Raw genomic sequence first — 16201 nt, forward strand, 5'->3', positions numbered from 1 at the left:
AATCTCTAAAAAAGGGGCTGCAACGGATCTGATAAAAACTGATCCAGATTTGAACACTGTCCTGACGTCAGGACGGTGGCGCTACAGCTATTGAGCCAACTCCACCAATCAGGAGGAGACAGCCACGGCCATTGCCGTTCGAAAGCGCTGGAGACGCTGTAGTACATATGCCAGGCCTGTAGGTGGTGCTGTTCTCACTGAATCTGCCCTTGCAAAAACAGAGCTAAAATATGTCAAATTGAGCAAAATGAGGCATGGCTAAAATGCATGATCTGTTTGGTATTTTGAAAAGAAAGTATAAATATACCTTATATAGGTATGGTCCTACACTATATTATTCAAATATAGCATGATAGGTCCACTTTAAAATAGAAGCAAAGTTTCAACAAAAATAAAAAACTATATCATACAGAGATGAAAAATACAGTGGAGGAAATAAGTATTTGATCCCTTGCAGATTTTGTAAGTTTGCCCACTTACAAAGAAATGAACAGTCTATCATTTTAATGGTAGGTTTATTTTAACAGTGAGAGTAAGAATATCAAAAGAAAATCCAGAAATGGACATTATATGAAAGATCAAAATTGATTTGCATTTAAGTGTGGGAAATAAGTATTTGATCCCCTTGCAGAACATGTGTTAGTACTTGGTGGAGAAACCCTAGTTGGACACACAGAGGTCAGACGCTTCTTGTAGTTGGTCTCCAGGTCTGTGCACATCTCAGGAAGGATGTTGGTCCACTCCCCTCTGAAGACCCTCTCCAAATCCTGAAGGTTTTGAGGCTGATGCTTGGCATCTGGAAGCTTCATCTGCCTCCACAGATCTTCTATGGGATTAAGGTCCGGAGACTGGCTAGGCCCCTCCATCACCTATATGTGCTTCTTCTTTAGACACTCCTGTGTTGCCTTGGCCGTATGTTCAGGGTCATTGTCCTGCTGGAAGACCCCTCCATGACCCATTTTCAGTGTCCTGGCTGAGGGAAGGAGGCTATCGGCCAAGATTTTACGGTACATGGCCCCGTACATCCTCTCCTCGATGCAGGGAAGTGGTCCTGTCCCCTTAGCAGAGAAACACCCCCAAAGCATAATGTTTCCACCTCCATGCTTGATGGTGGGGATGGTGTTCTGGGGTTATAGTCAGCATGATCCTCATACCCCACAGCGCGAGATCTTGTGTGGAGCCCCTGACCGAGGGTGAATGATGGTAATTTTGTCTTTCTTCCATTTCTGAATAATGGCACCAACAGTTTTCTCCTTCTCACCAAGCTACTTTCTGATGGTCTTGTAGCCAATCCCAGCCTTGTGCAGGTCTACAATCTTGTCCCTGAGGTCCTTAGACAGCTCTTTAGTCTTGCCCATGGTGGAGAGGCTGGAATCTGATTGATTGATTCTGTGGACAGGTGTCTTTTATACAGGTAACAAGTTTATATTAGGAGTACTTTCTTCAAGGAAGAGGACTGATGTAACCGGTCTGTGGGAGCCAGAATTATTGTTGGTTGCAAGGGGATCAAATACTTATTTCCCACAGTTAAATGCAAATCAATTTTTATCTTTTATATAATGTCAATTTCTGGATTTTCTTTTAGATATTTTTTACTCTCATTGTTAAAATAAACCTAACATTAAAATGATAGATTGTAATTTCTTTGTAAGTGGGTAAACTTACAAAATCGGCAAGGGATCAAATACTTATTTCATCCACTGTATATGCACAAAACATCCCACATAAAATGAAAACAAGTCAGGCTATAATAGTAACATTAGAGTTGTCGTGCATATGCACTCACCAGTGCCTCCTGTCTGTCTAGGACCATGCTCCAGTTGACAGAAGAAAGCCTCTGAGTTCCCCTTGATGCACCGGAAAAAGAGCTGGCCTCTCCTATTCCTACAGGACCCACACGGTCCCCCATCTGCAAAACATTGAGTCAATTAAGAAGCAGACCTGCAAAACTATTAGTGGATCATTTATAAACTATAGAGTATTAAATAAATATAATCCACAGTATGAGGGCAAACAGAAAGTGTGTGTGGCCTACACAAATTATGTCTTCAATATGCAAGATGTTGTGTAAGAAATCTAAATAAAAACTGCATCAATAAACTTTGTCAAGAAATGCAGCCAATAGTATTTTTGACTCCTGTGTTTGTCTTTGTTCCAGACATGAGTCTCATTCTTACCTCGGTATGTCTGAAAAGACTATTCCTATTATGTCCTTGCAGATTCAGCTTGCCATCATTTTCCTCACCAATAGCACTACTCCCCACAACCCCCAGCCCACGCAGGGCATCATAGGTGGTCTGGACCACAGTCGCCGGGAGAGGGATGGTCGCAACCCCACCGTCATTTCCGCTTTCTTCACTCCCACTGCTTCCATCCCCACCTCCTCCATCCCCTTCAGTTACATGAAGACACAAAACCAAAGAGTTGACACCTTAAGGAGAGGAGTATTGGTCTTAATTTAGTGTCCCTCAAAACTACAAAAAAAATCAGTTCCCTGTTAAATGATTTCATGCTTTAGTATCCTTTCACTTGGAAAAAACAAGAAAGCAAGAAAACGAGCCAGGGAACACAAAAGAAAGAAAAACAAGGCAGCGACAATCATTTAAGCTGCATATTGTACCCGTGACTGGAGGGTTGATGACCTGTCCCTCAGCCGATCGTCTCTGTTCAATACCAGACAGAGATGGACCGCCGCGGCCACTGGAAGCCTCATCATCAGAACTGCCTCCCTCTAAGCCTGGCCTGAAACTGGGACGATTGCTCTCTCCAACCTGTGTCCACATGTAGACATTAACACACACAAAAACAACAATTGTCCAAAGAAAACTTGTTTTACAAGACCTATGAATAATGGAGCTACTCAATACTTGAGAGTTTAAAAACAATAACAATATTGTTTTCTATTTCTGACCAGTTGTCTTGAAGTGCTGGGCAGCAGCCGTGTCCGGGTAGCATTGCTGTTCCTTCTAGCAGACTCCAGCTCATCCTCAGTGTCCTCATCACTGGCTGGACAGGAGTCCATACCTGTAGCAGCAAGACGCACATCAGGCATCTGAAAGTCTTCCTGAGGAAAACATAGGTACACAAGATACAGAAAGAAATGAGAAAAAATACAAAGTGAAACATATATTATGCAGAGACATGATTTAAGAGTTCTTTAATTTGAGTCAGATTTACAGAAGTAATGTCAGAATTGTAGAATGTCAATAAGTGAACTTTAGAATGAGTAAAGCCGGTGCAATCGGGTTTCTTGCTCCAAATTTCCAGTTAATAATTATAAAACTTAACAGTACTTTCAGGAAGATGATATTTCACGCAGTGTGTAAATGTGCTCACCTGATTGTAGTCATCGAGAAACTGGTGTCTATACTGTTCTGGTTCTGTAGAACATGGGTTTGAATTGTTGTCAGTAGCACCTGGCCGTCCCTATGATCATTGAAGTCAGAAATTAAAATGAATAGGGACAGTGAGTAATATGGATTAAGGGAATGACTCTTGATGCAAAAGTTGATTTAAATAGAACTGTTTTATAAAGGTTCACTTATGATGGCCAGTGTAAGTGAACAAGTCCTAAGAGCATCAAGTGTTTGAAATGGAGAAGAGAATTACTGTCACAGGAATCTCCTGGCCCTCCACTCTGCCTCGCTGCATGGCAGGAGGCACCAGCTTATTGAAATACAGCTCCAGCTCATCATCAGGCAGGTTTTCGGAATCTATGTCATCATCTAGGGAACAATCACATGTTCACAACATGACTCAAGCTTTTACAGAATGTCTGCAATCCATGTTTTTTTCCTACATTTAAAATATAAAGAATGTATGAACCTGTGATATCGCTACTGATGCTGTCCACGGACATGAGCTTCTCATTTGCCAAGAAGCTGGAGTTACTGCCACTGTCCACTCCCTCACGCTGCACATTGTCCTCGTCAGCTGTAGCGGGTAGAGGCTGAGCCTAAATGAATTGCACAGGAAAATAAAAGTATTTGCAAAAGTTTTTTGTTTGAGATAAAAAAGACCATTTTGAAATAAAATCATCCAAAACACAAACCTTTATTTAAACATAGGATTTAACTTGTTATTCCTTAAAGGTATACTGGGTTGTTTTTTTTAATCGTTTTAGAAGAAATACTGTATATTGAAAAAGGTCAAATATGCTTATATATAAAGACAAGCAAAATTGCATGGCTTTTTCTTTTATAATATACAGGACATATTTAGTTTGAGCAGTGAATTATATTTATTTGTACCCATTGACAAGATGGGTACAAATCGGCAAAACAAGACTGTAAAAATAACGGCAAAACAATTATCCCAGATAAAAAGTACAACTGCTATCTGTTCAAGGGCAAACCAGAGTTGGTACCTTTGCATCTGTGTTTTCTTTTTGCCCAAAATGGGCAAACGTCAGGAGCCCCGTTGAAAGATCTGTCGAACAATCAGTAAAAGCTAAATGCATTAGTATCTTCAAGAAAAAGTGTCATCACCTAATAATGAGAATATGTTCTTCTCTTTCTATCAGAAAGCACAAATATACCATATCCATATACACTGTAAGTCCCTGAAGTACTAGGTGAAGCCAATTTGACATCATTACCGATGATCAGGATGGGAGTATTGCCACAGTGTTATACCTATACATGAGGCGAGACAGGTGCACTACCACGTACCAAGCTCTGTGGGCCGGCTGTGCACTGAGCCCATCTGTGGAGAACACAGCCTCAGCATGGAGGCTTGCTTTTGAGATGCACTCTCATCCAAATTAATCTTTACGAGCATGTCTGAGAGACGGTGTGCTGCAATGAAGTCATCCGCATTGTCCCTGTAATACAGTCAGTGATGTATATCATTATGACCACATCAAAGCTTCATGTGAAAAGGAAGAATATAAATTACTATAGTTAAACATATATATGAATGTTCAGTAATGCATTTAACATTTGAGTATTAAAATGAGGTAGCTTTAAGTATGACTGGCTGTAATTGAGGTCCTCTTTGTGAAATGTAAATAACTGTCAAACAAACACACAATGCAAACATACTGCAAGTACAACATTTTTAGAAAGAAAATCTGTTTTGAAAAAAAAACTGAATATAATATGAGCTTTTTTAGTCACAGACAACATTGCAAAACCAAATCAGCTGCGTAAATACTCACAAGTCATCCTTGAAGCTTAGGGCGAACATGGGTTGTTCCCTAAGAAAGGACTGGGACTTGGCCTGCTGCTCTTGGCCCTCCAGATATGACGCCTCAACAGGGTCTTCTCTGTAAAGCAAAACTTAGCATTGATCCAACAAGATTTGTAACAGACTAAACTGCTCTAAATCATGGTTACTTTAAAATAGTGAGCAACTGAACACTGACTCACTATGAACATCCCCAGTGTTGTTCCTGTTCACTTTGTGGGACATTTCAAAAGAAAATAGGGCTGTAACAACTTTTTATTAACAAACAAGTATCCATATTCAGTTCTATATTTGGCAGGCGTGTAAATATGTATCTATCTTTTTGCATATCAGTATTTCCTATTTCCAGTAGCCTTTAACTGCTTGAATTAGTAGAAACATAAACTCTGAAATAGGAATACGAATGATTTCAGCATACATTATTTCCACACTAGTCAGATAGCCTGTGTGATGATTCAGAGAAACATGCATGAGGTCATTTCCATATCAAGTCACATCTGTCCAAAGCAGCAGCATGCTCCCACCTGTTGTCAGATCCTGGGTTAATTTTAGCCACTGTAGAAGCAGCCACTGGAAGCCCTGGGCCTGAACCCAATGTCACATTCCCCAGTGTGGCACGGCCACTGGTGCTGTCCAGAGAGTTGCAGAGGAAACTCGGGAAGGCTTCATCTTCCAACTTGTAAAAGCGGTCTGCCATCTTTTTTGAATGGAGCAGGGAAACAGCCAAATGTGGCTTGACTTCAGTTCATTTGAAGTCCATCTAATGACTAGATACATTAAAAAAAGAGACATTTCGGGGGGATTAGTAGCCTACGTTTTAGTAAACTGTTTGAAACTTTACATTGCACGGATACTTTAATCTAGCAGCAGCTTTGAGTGCAACGTTACATGTTTATCGACACCACCTTGTGAAAACTAGCGGGTAATTTGTAATACTTGTTTTGAATATATGCATACATGTTGTAGCCTGGCTTTACAGTTTGAACTTGTCATCTACAAAACAATTGAGAGCAATTCATTAGCTAATGATGCTAGGTTAGCTTACTCTTTACGCTAGCTAGTTTACGGGACTTGCTAAAAACAAGTGGGTTTGTCAAAACTAACGTTACTCCACTATGTTCGTTTATTCAGTTACAGAGAGAAGTGTTCGAGAACAAAAGTTAGAGGCAACATAGATAGGTTGAGCAGTTAAACCTGCTAGCTACTCTTACCAAAATCCTTAAAGACTGTCAATTTTAGAGAGAATAAGCGTTAAATCAGAACGCAAACGTTATCGTTAGTTGTACTTCAACTTACATGCAATACTCCAGAAGGGCCGAAAGACCACGGTTCTTATTCCAACTCGAATGTTCCCTTATAAACTATTGAACACAAGTTGCGAAATGCAGTTACGTTCCAAAAGTGACTTCACAAATCCTTAAGTTGTTCATTATTAGTTAGAGCAGGCACAACAAACACCGTGCAACAGTTCGAAGCAAGCAGCGCCCAGAATCGGCATGAAGCCCGCGTGAGCGTCATGTTATGTGGGCAGGACTTAACCAAATTCAACCACTGTGATTGGTCAAAAAAAACTGAGAGGGAGGAAATTGTCTATCATGATAGGATGGGATTTATGTTGTTCTTTTGGACTTAGTTGGAAAAGTAACTAATTTCGTCAGTCGTCTTACATGATGGATGAAAGAAAGAGTGGATATGATTGTTTTACACCATACTGTAATGGTAGTATACATGACTTACAGTAACTTGCCAAGGGTGGAGTTTGTTATATCAAGCTTAGCAGCTGCAAGAACGCCAATTTAGCAGACAGCTGCATCCCATGCATTCCAGGTTTTGAGTGACAATGATATTAAATTGTAGCCTCCCTGTCAAAACAAATGAGTTTATTTCCCTAATTTCAGAGTAAAGATCACAAGTCTGTTTCTGCCATCAGAAGTCAAGTCCACAAACACAATAGCCATTGAATTAATAAGGATCAGTTACATAGTCATGCATTTATTAATGAAGTGTATTGTTTGAGTGTAATGGGAAAATTGGGCTATTTATTATTACTTCCAAAAAGGGGTACGTGTGCCGTTGAAAACCTCGATCAGCGCAGTGATAAAAAGTCCTCTGCAGGAATTGATTAGGTTGTATCCTGGAGAAAATAGAGTGCCACAGTGACGCATCCTAAAACCCGGAAGTAAGCTGTGCATGGGTTCCTTCGACAAAAAAGCAATTTCTCCATAGGATTTTGGAAAATAGCTGGAAATAAGGTCTGTGGTTGACACACATTTAAGAGACGGATCACGTTTTGTTCAGTCGGATAATCTCCACGTCTACCCTACTTTTATAATTTTCGAATCATAAATCTAATCGATAGATTTATGGTTTTTGTCGAAGGAACCCATGCGCAGCTTACTTCCGGGTTTTAGGATGCGTCACTGTGGCACTCTATAAGGCCAGCCGATACAGACGTTGTTTCATTAATCCAAAATCAAAACATGTGCTTTGTATTGGACATTCTTTAAAGCACTAGCATACAAAACCAAATATGTGAGATGTTCAGATTTTATTCAAGGTTACAAAAAATGGCTCTACTACTAGCCATACAACAAAACATTTCACAAAAACTTCATGACACCTTTTTCTATATTATGCACAGGAAAAAGAACAAATCATTAGAAAATAGAGACATACATTTAAGTCTTTATTAGAAATGAATGGCACTTGGGAGTTTTGTGCCCATCCCCCAATCAATCCCTTTTAATTCTAGCTATAACACCGCTACATCACTGTCCTTCAGCCTCTGGTAAAGGCAGCAGTGCTCTGGAGGAGAGTCTGTGGGGAAGAGCCTGTTGCTGAGGCTGAATGGGCTCAGCATCACAGTGCTCAATGAGGGAGGAGGGAGGCAGCAAGTGACCATACCTGGTCCCCGCTCTGGGAGGGTCCAGAGGCGGAAAGAAATACCTGAAGCAACACAACATGGATCGAGACGAAGACGACAAACATGTGGACAGGGAGAAGACGATGACAATGGAATACAGAGAGGAAACAATTCAAAGGAGATATGAGATTTTTTTTTAAAAGGAGGAGGAAAAAAAAGTGAATGGCAGACAATAGTGATGGGTGCATGTCATTTTAAAGGTGTATGTTAGTAAAAGAGGTGAACCGTCAGCAAACATATTGGATCAGAGAAAAAGGAACACTGTGGAGAACAGAAAATGCAGTTTTCAACACAAACAGGGCTTTTAACAGCACAACCTAAGATGGGACATTACTCACACATTTCAAATGCATTAACACAAGCTCAAATGGTTGCTGGTTCAGAGGAGACATTAATAATATGCAGGATGCTGCTGGGATATCTTTGGAGAGGTCAGCTGCCGCAGGGGAGGGGCAAAGGGAGCTCTCTTGCCAATCCTGCATGCAACAAGCATTACAATACCATTACTTAAACCACCCAAACTCATTCTTTGTCAACAAGGAATAGGGATGCAAGAAAAAGCTTTTCTGCAAAGTTATTTTCCAGTATGACATTTTAGTACAATCACTTTGGTTGCAAAAGTATTAGAGCACAGAATTTCATACAGTAAACAAATCTTGTTACTCAGGTTAGAGGTTATTCAAAGGTCAAGTCAAAGACGACAAAAAATGCTATGACGGATGTTTTGTTGAGTTAGAGGTTATTTAGTTGAACATAAATACAGCCACATACAAACTCATAAAAACAGTGGTAACTTTGAACCTGTTTTATACGCAATCAAATAGTAACAGTTGCTTATTTATAATCCAAATGTTAAAGCAAGCCTGTGTTACATTTGCTGAACAGCGACCACTGTGGCTTTAGTGAAAGTCTTTGTTTTAAACTTTGTAATTGTAGAAGATGTAGTCAGAGTCAGCAGGAAGTAAGCAACAGAAAGGTTTTGATCAGACCCAACAATGTATGGCTTGAGAGCAATACCCGAGTACACTGTTCGCAATTAAGAAAGAGTGAGTTTTATTGCTCAATTCAACACTTCATTTGTAAAAGAAAGATGTGTTATCTCTTCTTTTAAAAGCCATTTATGTCAGCAGCTGTATCCATACCCATACTGCATGTGTTGTTCTATTTCTGTTGTCATTTTAGTGGGTTAATGAAGTTATTCAAGCTGTTCTTCTGCTCAGCAAAGAGTTTGGCAATACTTGCTCGAGGATACATTCAAATGTAAAAAATGTTTTGAAATTCAAGTGAAATTAAGAGACAGATTACTGAGCTTTGATTGAATTGCTCATCTCAAAATGGAAGTAGTCACAACAATGTTGGATGTCAGGATGTAGTAAACTGAAGCTAATCAAATTTCTCGATATTTAAAAAAACAATCTTCCCCATCAAAATAATAAAATAATCATTTGAAAAAGTCAAATTTATATAAAACAGGTTTATTTTACATTTTGCACCAATTATATGGTTAGCAGGGACAATACAATGCGGAAACTACTCTTGCATGCATCTGTACAAATCAAGAGCAAATTGCCTAATAAAAAAAAAAAAACACAACACATCCAACAGGCTTGATGCAGACTCTTTGCCTTGAAGCCAAGCTCTTTGCCTGAGTGCAGCATTTGGTCAGTAAGGGCCTGGGGAGTTTGTCAGGGAGCAGCTGTAGTCCCAGTCAGTGTGAGGCGGAATAAGGGGTCAGTTCTGTCTGGTGCGGGTCAGGCTGGGTGAGTGGCGGCCACACCACCTACCTTCCTGCAGACATCCCGTTCTGGGTGTTCTGGGATGTCTGAACGGAGGAGCCCACAACAGTGCTCATAGCTGTGGGCTGACCCGATGAGCCGGTGAGGGGGCTGCCGTCTCCCTTCAGGATGCCCGTGCACTTCCAGTTGTCCATGTAGTTAGCTGCAGGAATCAAATCAGTAAAACTAATTGTAACTTAAAATGTTAATAATGTCCTTTACACATGCTTTATTTTGATTTTACTATATTTGTCCTTATTTTTTTAATGTTATTATAGTGTTCTTAAAATGGTTCTCTATCTATGTTTTTTTACTTTTATGTATGTCACGACACCAAGTCAAATTCCTCGTACGTGTCAACCTACCTGGTAATAAACCTGTTTCTGATTGTGATTACACATGGGGAAGTGGAAAAGCTGATGGAAGAATTTGAAAACAGCTTAACTTTTCCCTTTTATAATTTTTCTTTGAGTGTATTTTCTACTTTATGTATATTCTGCATTAAAATGGACAGTTGAAATGTCACACAGATGTGACGGATCTATGGCATAATCACACTAATGCATCTCATGGACTTTTGTTTTGAAATATAACAGAAATGTATGCATCATAACAACTCAAAAGATATGAGCAAGACTGCAATTTTTGTTCAGGGGTCAATGACAAGCTAATTTAATTAGTAAAAAAAAGGTCATACAATTTGTAATAGCAAGCATCAAATTAATATATGACATGTTTGAACGTAAAAATAAAAGAACTACATGACTAGACTGAGACTTTGCTGCTGCACATCATTACGTAGATGAGTTAAGTGCATGGAACACCACTTAGTTAGACAACAATTAGAGTTTCTAGAATTGGTGAAACCCAATCTTAACACTGTGCGAGTATTTCAGATCTGTTTGTGACATTGGACTGTCTGATTGATCATTCCTCAATTGAATGACGTCAGCAATGCATTAGCAAAAGTTGCGTAATACCTGCTGAGAGTCACTGTTCATTCAAAGTAGCATTTTTCCAAAAAAAGTTCTGGTAGCTATCACTAAAATGAAAAGAAGACCCATGAGCAATCATCAACAGAAGCAAAAAATAGCCTGTTACCTTTCCAGAGGCGCACACAGCCATCGTCCCCGGAGGAGGCCAGCAGGGTGCTGGTGATGTTCCAGCTCACACGCCACACCTGAGAGTTATGGTTATCAAACTGAGCCACAATCTGCACTTCCAACTTGGTGGGTCCTGTAGAGGTGCTCTCCTTCCTGTCAGATGGATCCAAGTTTCAAACAATTATTTAAAGTGGAAGGATTTAATTCCCATTATTACGGTGGCCCTTAAGTGCAAGTCAAAACAGCATTTCAGAAAACGATACAGCATTTCACAAAACACTACAGCATTTCAGAAAACACAACACCCTGTATTACAATTAAATCACGGTAAAATATGTTCATTTTGTTGTAGTTGGTATCTACCAAAGTATTTACATGGAGATACGCCCCGCCCCCTCTCCAGCGCGTCTTGTTTGAATGACAGGAGTAAACACAGCTGACAGCCGCGGTGAAACCTGAAACTCGAGCGATTAGAGCGATGTGAATATTCGGGGCTTATATCCATGTAAATACTATGGTAGACTACAACAAAATGAACATATTTTACCGTGATTTAAATTGTAATACACGTTTCAAAATGATGCCGAAGTAACAACATACTGATACCAGTTAGTAAAAACCATGAATTAATGCTGTGACAAGTCGGCAGGCGAAAAACCTTTTTAAATGCGTGTTTTCTGAATGGAGATCGGATCGATCAGGATAAACTAACCTGTAGCTGCTCCGTCCACACTCACAACACCGGCATACAGACATAAATAAAGCAGCAACTGTATTCGCCATGACACAGACAGTCTGTGGTTTGTTCTTGTTTAACTTTTGTCCAGTTTCTGAACAGATATGAGGAGCTGTGAGCTCTGAGTGTGTGCTCACAGCTAACGGCTGATGTTTCGGGACATGTTGCGCTGCCGGGTGCTGACCAATCACGAAGCGTCATTTCTTGACTGGCAGCAAAAACAACCAATCACAGCAGTGCTTCTCTGGCTGGCTCTGTCCAATCACAAACAAGAAGTGTTCTCCCTAAAGGAATACCCTTTCCGTCCAATGTGAAATGCTGTGGTGTTTCCTGAAATGCTGTGGTGTTTCCTGAAATGCTGTGGTGTTTCCTGAAATGCTGTGGTGTTTCCTGAAATGCTGTGGTGTTTTCTGAAATGCCGTAGCGTTTTCTGAAATGCCGTGGTGTTTCCTGAAATGCTGTAGCGTTTCCTGAAATGCCGTGGTGTTTCCTGAAATGCTGTTTTGACTTGCACTTCAGGGCCACCGTACATTATGTTTAAAAACAGTTATAATGTATACTGTCCTGCAGTGAAATGCAGGATTTCATCGACTACACTAATGTGTTTGTTGCGAGTCCTTCACATGAACACTGTGACTTAACAGAGAAAATCATGGAATCAGTCACCTCATAGGAACAAGTTTAAAGATCCTGACATCTTTTGTTGCAATAGCGAGCACGTGGAAAGACCTCCCCAGGTTTGGGGCAAACGCAATGTCATGGACTGCATCTGCGACGGTCATCAGGGTCTCTGCTTTAGCATATTTCCTGTAAACAATGGTAAAACAACTTTTTTAACAATCATTAACATTTTCTTTCAACTAATTGGGATGTTTGATTTTTGAAAAAGAGTGACATAAAGATTGGTAAATTCAGTGAAACCCACCTTGTGTTTTCATTATACTCATAGATCTGAACTTTGCCACCATAATTCACATTACTGTCGTCACTACCCACGGCAAACATTGGTGGGTGGGCCCGAGAGCTGTGTGGAAGGGTGAAAAAGCACACATTATACACTGACAGAGCCTCAAACTCCACTGTCATATCCTACAGGCTGTGCTATGTGTAATATATCAATGTTATATCGATAGCATGATATGAGAGTAGATATTGCCTTAAATTTTGAATCGTAATATGTCATTATTGACTTTTCTTAGATTTAATTCTGCATTACATTAAAGTGGTTTAATGTTATAAATTATAATATTTGTCTTTACCCACTACGTCAGTGGTTCCCAAAGTACTGGGCCCCTGCAGTGCTATTGCAGGGGGGCGCAGCAAGGCAAATGATTGAGGCATGCTTAAGCTCACAGCTGCTGAAAAGATCTGCAGCACAAAGCAAGCCCACACCAGTCACTGAAAATATGTGGTGATTAAAGGTGTATTTTTTGCAAAGGAAATGTTCAGGTTCCCTTTTTTTCTCTCAGGGAGCTGGTTTAGTGAGCCCCACGGACCGCAGGCCTCTGTCTCTGCTCCGTATCAGCTGATCGCTGAACGCCCGTCATCTTTATCGTAATGAAACCTATTAAAAGTTTTAGATCCTATGTTGTTTGACCGCACGCTGTCCTCACATCCCCGGACTGTGAGACAGACAGGCAGAGGGAACTTACTACATATTGTTTGTGAAGCAGAGTATAGGAAGTTACTTTTCTTTATGAAATGATGATTTATTTACTTTTGCAAATAGTGAAGCAGTTGGGCAGCTGTCAGATATGTATTGCAGGACATGTGTTGGACACAGACTGTGTGTGGTCGGACTCTGTCTCACAGGCAGGTTGCAGTGTAACTTCAGAGGAGATGGGGAATCGACAATTCTCAAATTGCACCACTTAGAACTAACTTGTGAATGCAAAGACAATGCAGAGTTGATTAGTAAATCATTGTATTCAATAACAGCGACGGAATTAAACAGTATGAAGTGATTTGTAAATATGAATAGTCATTTGACTAAATGTTTTCATAAATACTTTTTTTTTTCTGTGAAATTGGCATGTGACTTATTTTTACCCTCTCAAAGAATCGAAATCCAGAACCGAAAAGAACCAGAAATGAAAAGCAGAACCAAAATCTGAACCCGAATCGTTAAAATCCAAACGACACCCAACCATTACACAGTTAGACTTTTAATAATTCCACTGTGAAGGTGATTCGTCACTTTATTATTCATTTTCTTCTATCAAATAAGACGTTGCCGTTTTATAAATTCAAATTTTTTAAATCAATTTTAATCGAAGATATTCTCATCTACAAAGAAAAAGTTTGGGAACCACTGCACTACATCATTATATCCACAGAAGTGATTATTTATCAAAAATCTCATTGTACAAAGATAGGTTATACATATAAAAGCAACAATTCAGTATAGTCATAATATAGATATCAAGGTATTAAGTCAAAAAGTGGTATCTTTTTTTCTCCATATTTCCAAGCCCTGAGACTGCATTAGGTGCAGCTAAGAGTACCTCATCAAATGGAAATTGAGTGTATGTCAAGTACTCTGTTATACCTACTAAACATTAAATGTATATTATTTTTCTATGATATAAAACACATGATCTGTAAAATGTCATAGGGACTGTGCATAATAATCAATAAAACATCAGAAAACAGTGATTCTCACTTGAAAACCTACAAAACAATTCTTCAAAATCATTGCCAGTAAGTGTTCGACTGGTTGTTACAGCTCCACCTCCTATAAACAAGATGTATGGCAAAACCGAGATACAGTTCAGCCAGGAAAATGAAATGAGGAACTGTAAATCTCTATATACATTTCAGTGTCAGTTTGAAGCTAAGTAAAACGATGGTCTCACCTTGAGGGGTTCCAGGAGATGCAGCTGCAGCTGAGCTTGCAGGAGATCTCGTGCTGCAGGGACCACTGACTCAGGTTCATCACATCCGGAGCCTCATAGATCCTCACCACTCCGTCCGCAGAGCAGGTGGTCAACATCAGGCCCATGTGTTTAGGGGCAAACTTCACATCAGTCACTGATGTTCGACTGTCCACTAGTGTGGTTCTCTTAATCTATAACGAAACACCATAAAAGATCATGTGTCAAAAAGAAGACTGTAGAAAAAGTGACCAGCAGTTACAATGTTAAATAGGGGGAGAAGTAAATGATGGTGTGTTAGTGGGAAACATTATTATAATAACCACACAACACTGGGGGGGTACTATCATCATCATCATCATCATCATCATCATCATCATCATCATCAACTGAACTGCAAAGAAAATAAAGAAATATAAATGTGTGGTGTGTGCTTTGCAAGTGTATAAGGATGCCAGAGTTTCACTCACCCAGTGGCTCAGTCCTCTCTGCTTGTCGTTGGACTCCCCTACAATCTCTTCCCACACAGCAGCGGTCCTGTCAAAGGAGCAGGAGGCCAGAACCTGCCCGAACTCTGGGTGAGCCCAGGTCACTCTCCACACGGAGCCGCTGTGTGTCTGCACACAGAACAGCTTTAGTCAAACCAATAGAGCCCAACACTAGATACTGATTTTTTTAATATCAGAAAAGTGACAAGAGACAGAGTAGGACATAAACAGTCATTGCAAAAATGCTAATGTGATATGCCGTTATGCAAATACTTGAAATTAATATTTTAGCTGGAAAGCCTTTTAATGGTTAAATCAATGATATAAGCAGCAAGTGGCCTACCTTCCAGCTGGCTGTGCAGTGCCACTCTCCGTTCTCACTTTTGTCCCAAACCTGAATGAAATAACGTGCAGGTAACACAAATTAACAGAAATACGAAATATTTCAGATACGAAGTCTATCTATAGCCTATACTTGTGTGGCTGGTAACACAGGGCTCTCAACGACATTCCTGGATGTGATAACGTGAAGCTACATTAAACTGTGCATCTCAAAGTTATCTGTAGCTACCCTAGCCTGTATGCTACAGGCACCATGGCTATCAAGCTAGCTAAATCAAACAAGGTTTAGATTCCTTCGACATTCAAATGTTTCCATATATATCGCAAATGACCTAACTTTACATCCGTCAACAATGGAATGAGAGTCAGTCTCTCCAATAGGGTGTTAAGAGTGTGATACTACGGGTGGTGTTAACAAGCTTGCTGTGAGAGCTAACATTAGCAAACTGAACTTACCTTCACACTTTGGTCACTGGAACAAGTGGCCATTCTCCGGCCGTGGAAATCATACGAAACATCATGAATGAGATCTTTATGATCTGCTGCGATACTTCGCGCTACAAACATGATTACAATTAGCAAATATTAACCAGCAACCCTAGCTTAACTAGTTTCCTAGCAGGCCTGTCATGTGTCCACTTGTGTGTGTATGTTTGGCGGGTCCTGTAGAGTGCTATCCCTGAAGTTAACCACGGGGGGGCGCATTGAAACCAAGTTTAGGTCAATCCTTTTTTAAGCGACTCCATGATAACATTTATGTTGAAACGTGTCATG

At 40.1% G+C, this 16201-nt stretch overlaps 2 protein-coding genes across 4 annotated transcripts in view; both read right to left on the minus strand.

Moving 5' to 3' along the window:
• cep192 (centrosomal protein 192) overlaps window positions 1-6697 on the minus strand; it is a 39033-nt gene extending 32336 nt beyond the window's left edge. For 2 of the 3 annotated variants that reach the window (XM_034149362.1, XM_034149361.1), the window contains exons 1-12: window positions 6484-6696; window positions 5712-5954; window positions 5159-5266; window positions 4671-4822; window positions 4367-4428; window positions 3826-3955; window positions 3610-3725; window positions 3337-3426; window positions 2912-3064; window positions 2621-2771; window positions 2178-2392; window positions 1787-1909 (exon numbers count right to left, since the gene is read on the minus strand). In XM_034149362.1, the coding sequence (XP_034005253.1) occupies window positions 1787-1909; window positions 2178-2392; window positions 2621-2771; window positions 2912-3064; window positions 3337-3426; window positions 3610-3725; window positions 3826-3955; window positions 4367-4428; window positions 4671-4822; window positions 5159-5266; window positions 5712-5884 (1473 nt within the window). In that variant the 5' untranslated portion in view covers window positions 5885-5954; window positions 6484-6696. Of the gene's footprint in view, window positions 1-1786; window positions 1910-2177; window positions 2393-2620; window positions 2772-2911; window positions 3065-3336; window positions 3427-3609; window positions 3726-3825; window positions 3956-4366; window positions 4429-4670; window positions 4823-5158; window positions 5267-5711; window positions 5955-6483 lie in introns of all 3 variants that reach the window. The other variant, XM_034149363.1, reaches the window with a different exon arrangement.
• Window positions 6698-7720: 1023 nt separating this feature from the next.
• Window positions 7721-16104, minus strand: seh1l (SEH1-like (S. cerevisiae)). Its single transcript, XM_034149337.1, has 9 exons — window positions 15884-16104; window positions 15429-15479; window positions 15068-15214; window positions 14580-14791; window positions 12650-12748; window positions 12391-12531; window positions 10987-11141; window positions 9895-10048; window positions 7721-8586 (listed from the first exon to the last, which is right to left on the minus strand). The coding sequence occupies exons 1-9, from the start codon at window positions 15992-15994 to the stop codon at window positions 8502-8504; spliced, it is 1155 nt and encodes a 384-aa protein (XP_034005228.1). The 5' UTR covers window positions 15995-16104; the 3' UTR covers window positions 7721-8501.
• Between the last annotated feature and the right edge of the window lie 97 nt (window positions 16105-16201).

The sequence above is a fragment of the Trematomus bernacchii genome, unplaced genomic scaffold (genome assembly GCF_902827165.1).
Source record: "Trematomus bernacchii unplaced genomic scaffold, fTreBer1.1, whole genome shotgun sequence".
Classification (NCBI taxonomy): domain Eukaryota; kingdom Metazoa; phylum Chordata; class Actinopteri; order Perciformes; family Nototheniidae; genus Trematomus; species Trematomus bernacchii.

Coding starts and splice junctions, on each gene's coding strand:
- seh1l (XM_034149337.1), bottom strand. CDS start 15,994: ATGTTTGTAGCGCGAAGTATCGCAGCAGATCATAAAGATCTCATTCAT. Junction 12,749..14,579: donor ATCTCCTGGAACCCCTCAAG/GTGAGACCATCG, acceptor CCTTCCACACAG/CTCTCGGGCCCACCCACCAA. Junction 11,142..12,390: donor TTTAAACTTGTTCCTATGAG/GTGACTGATTCC, acceptor TCCATCTGACAG/GAAGGAGAGCACCTCTACAG.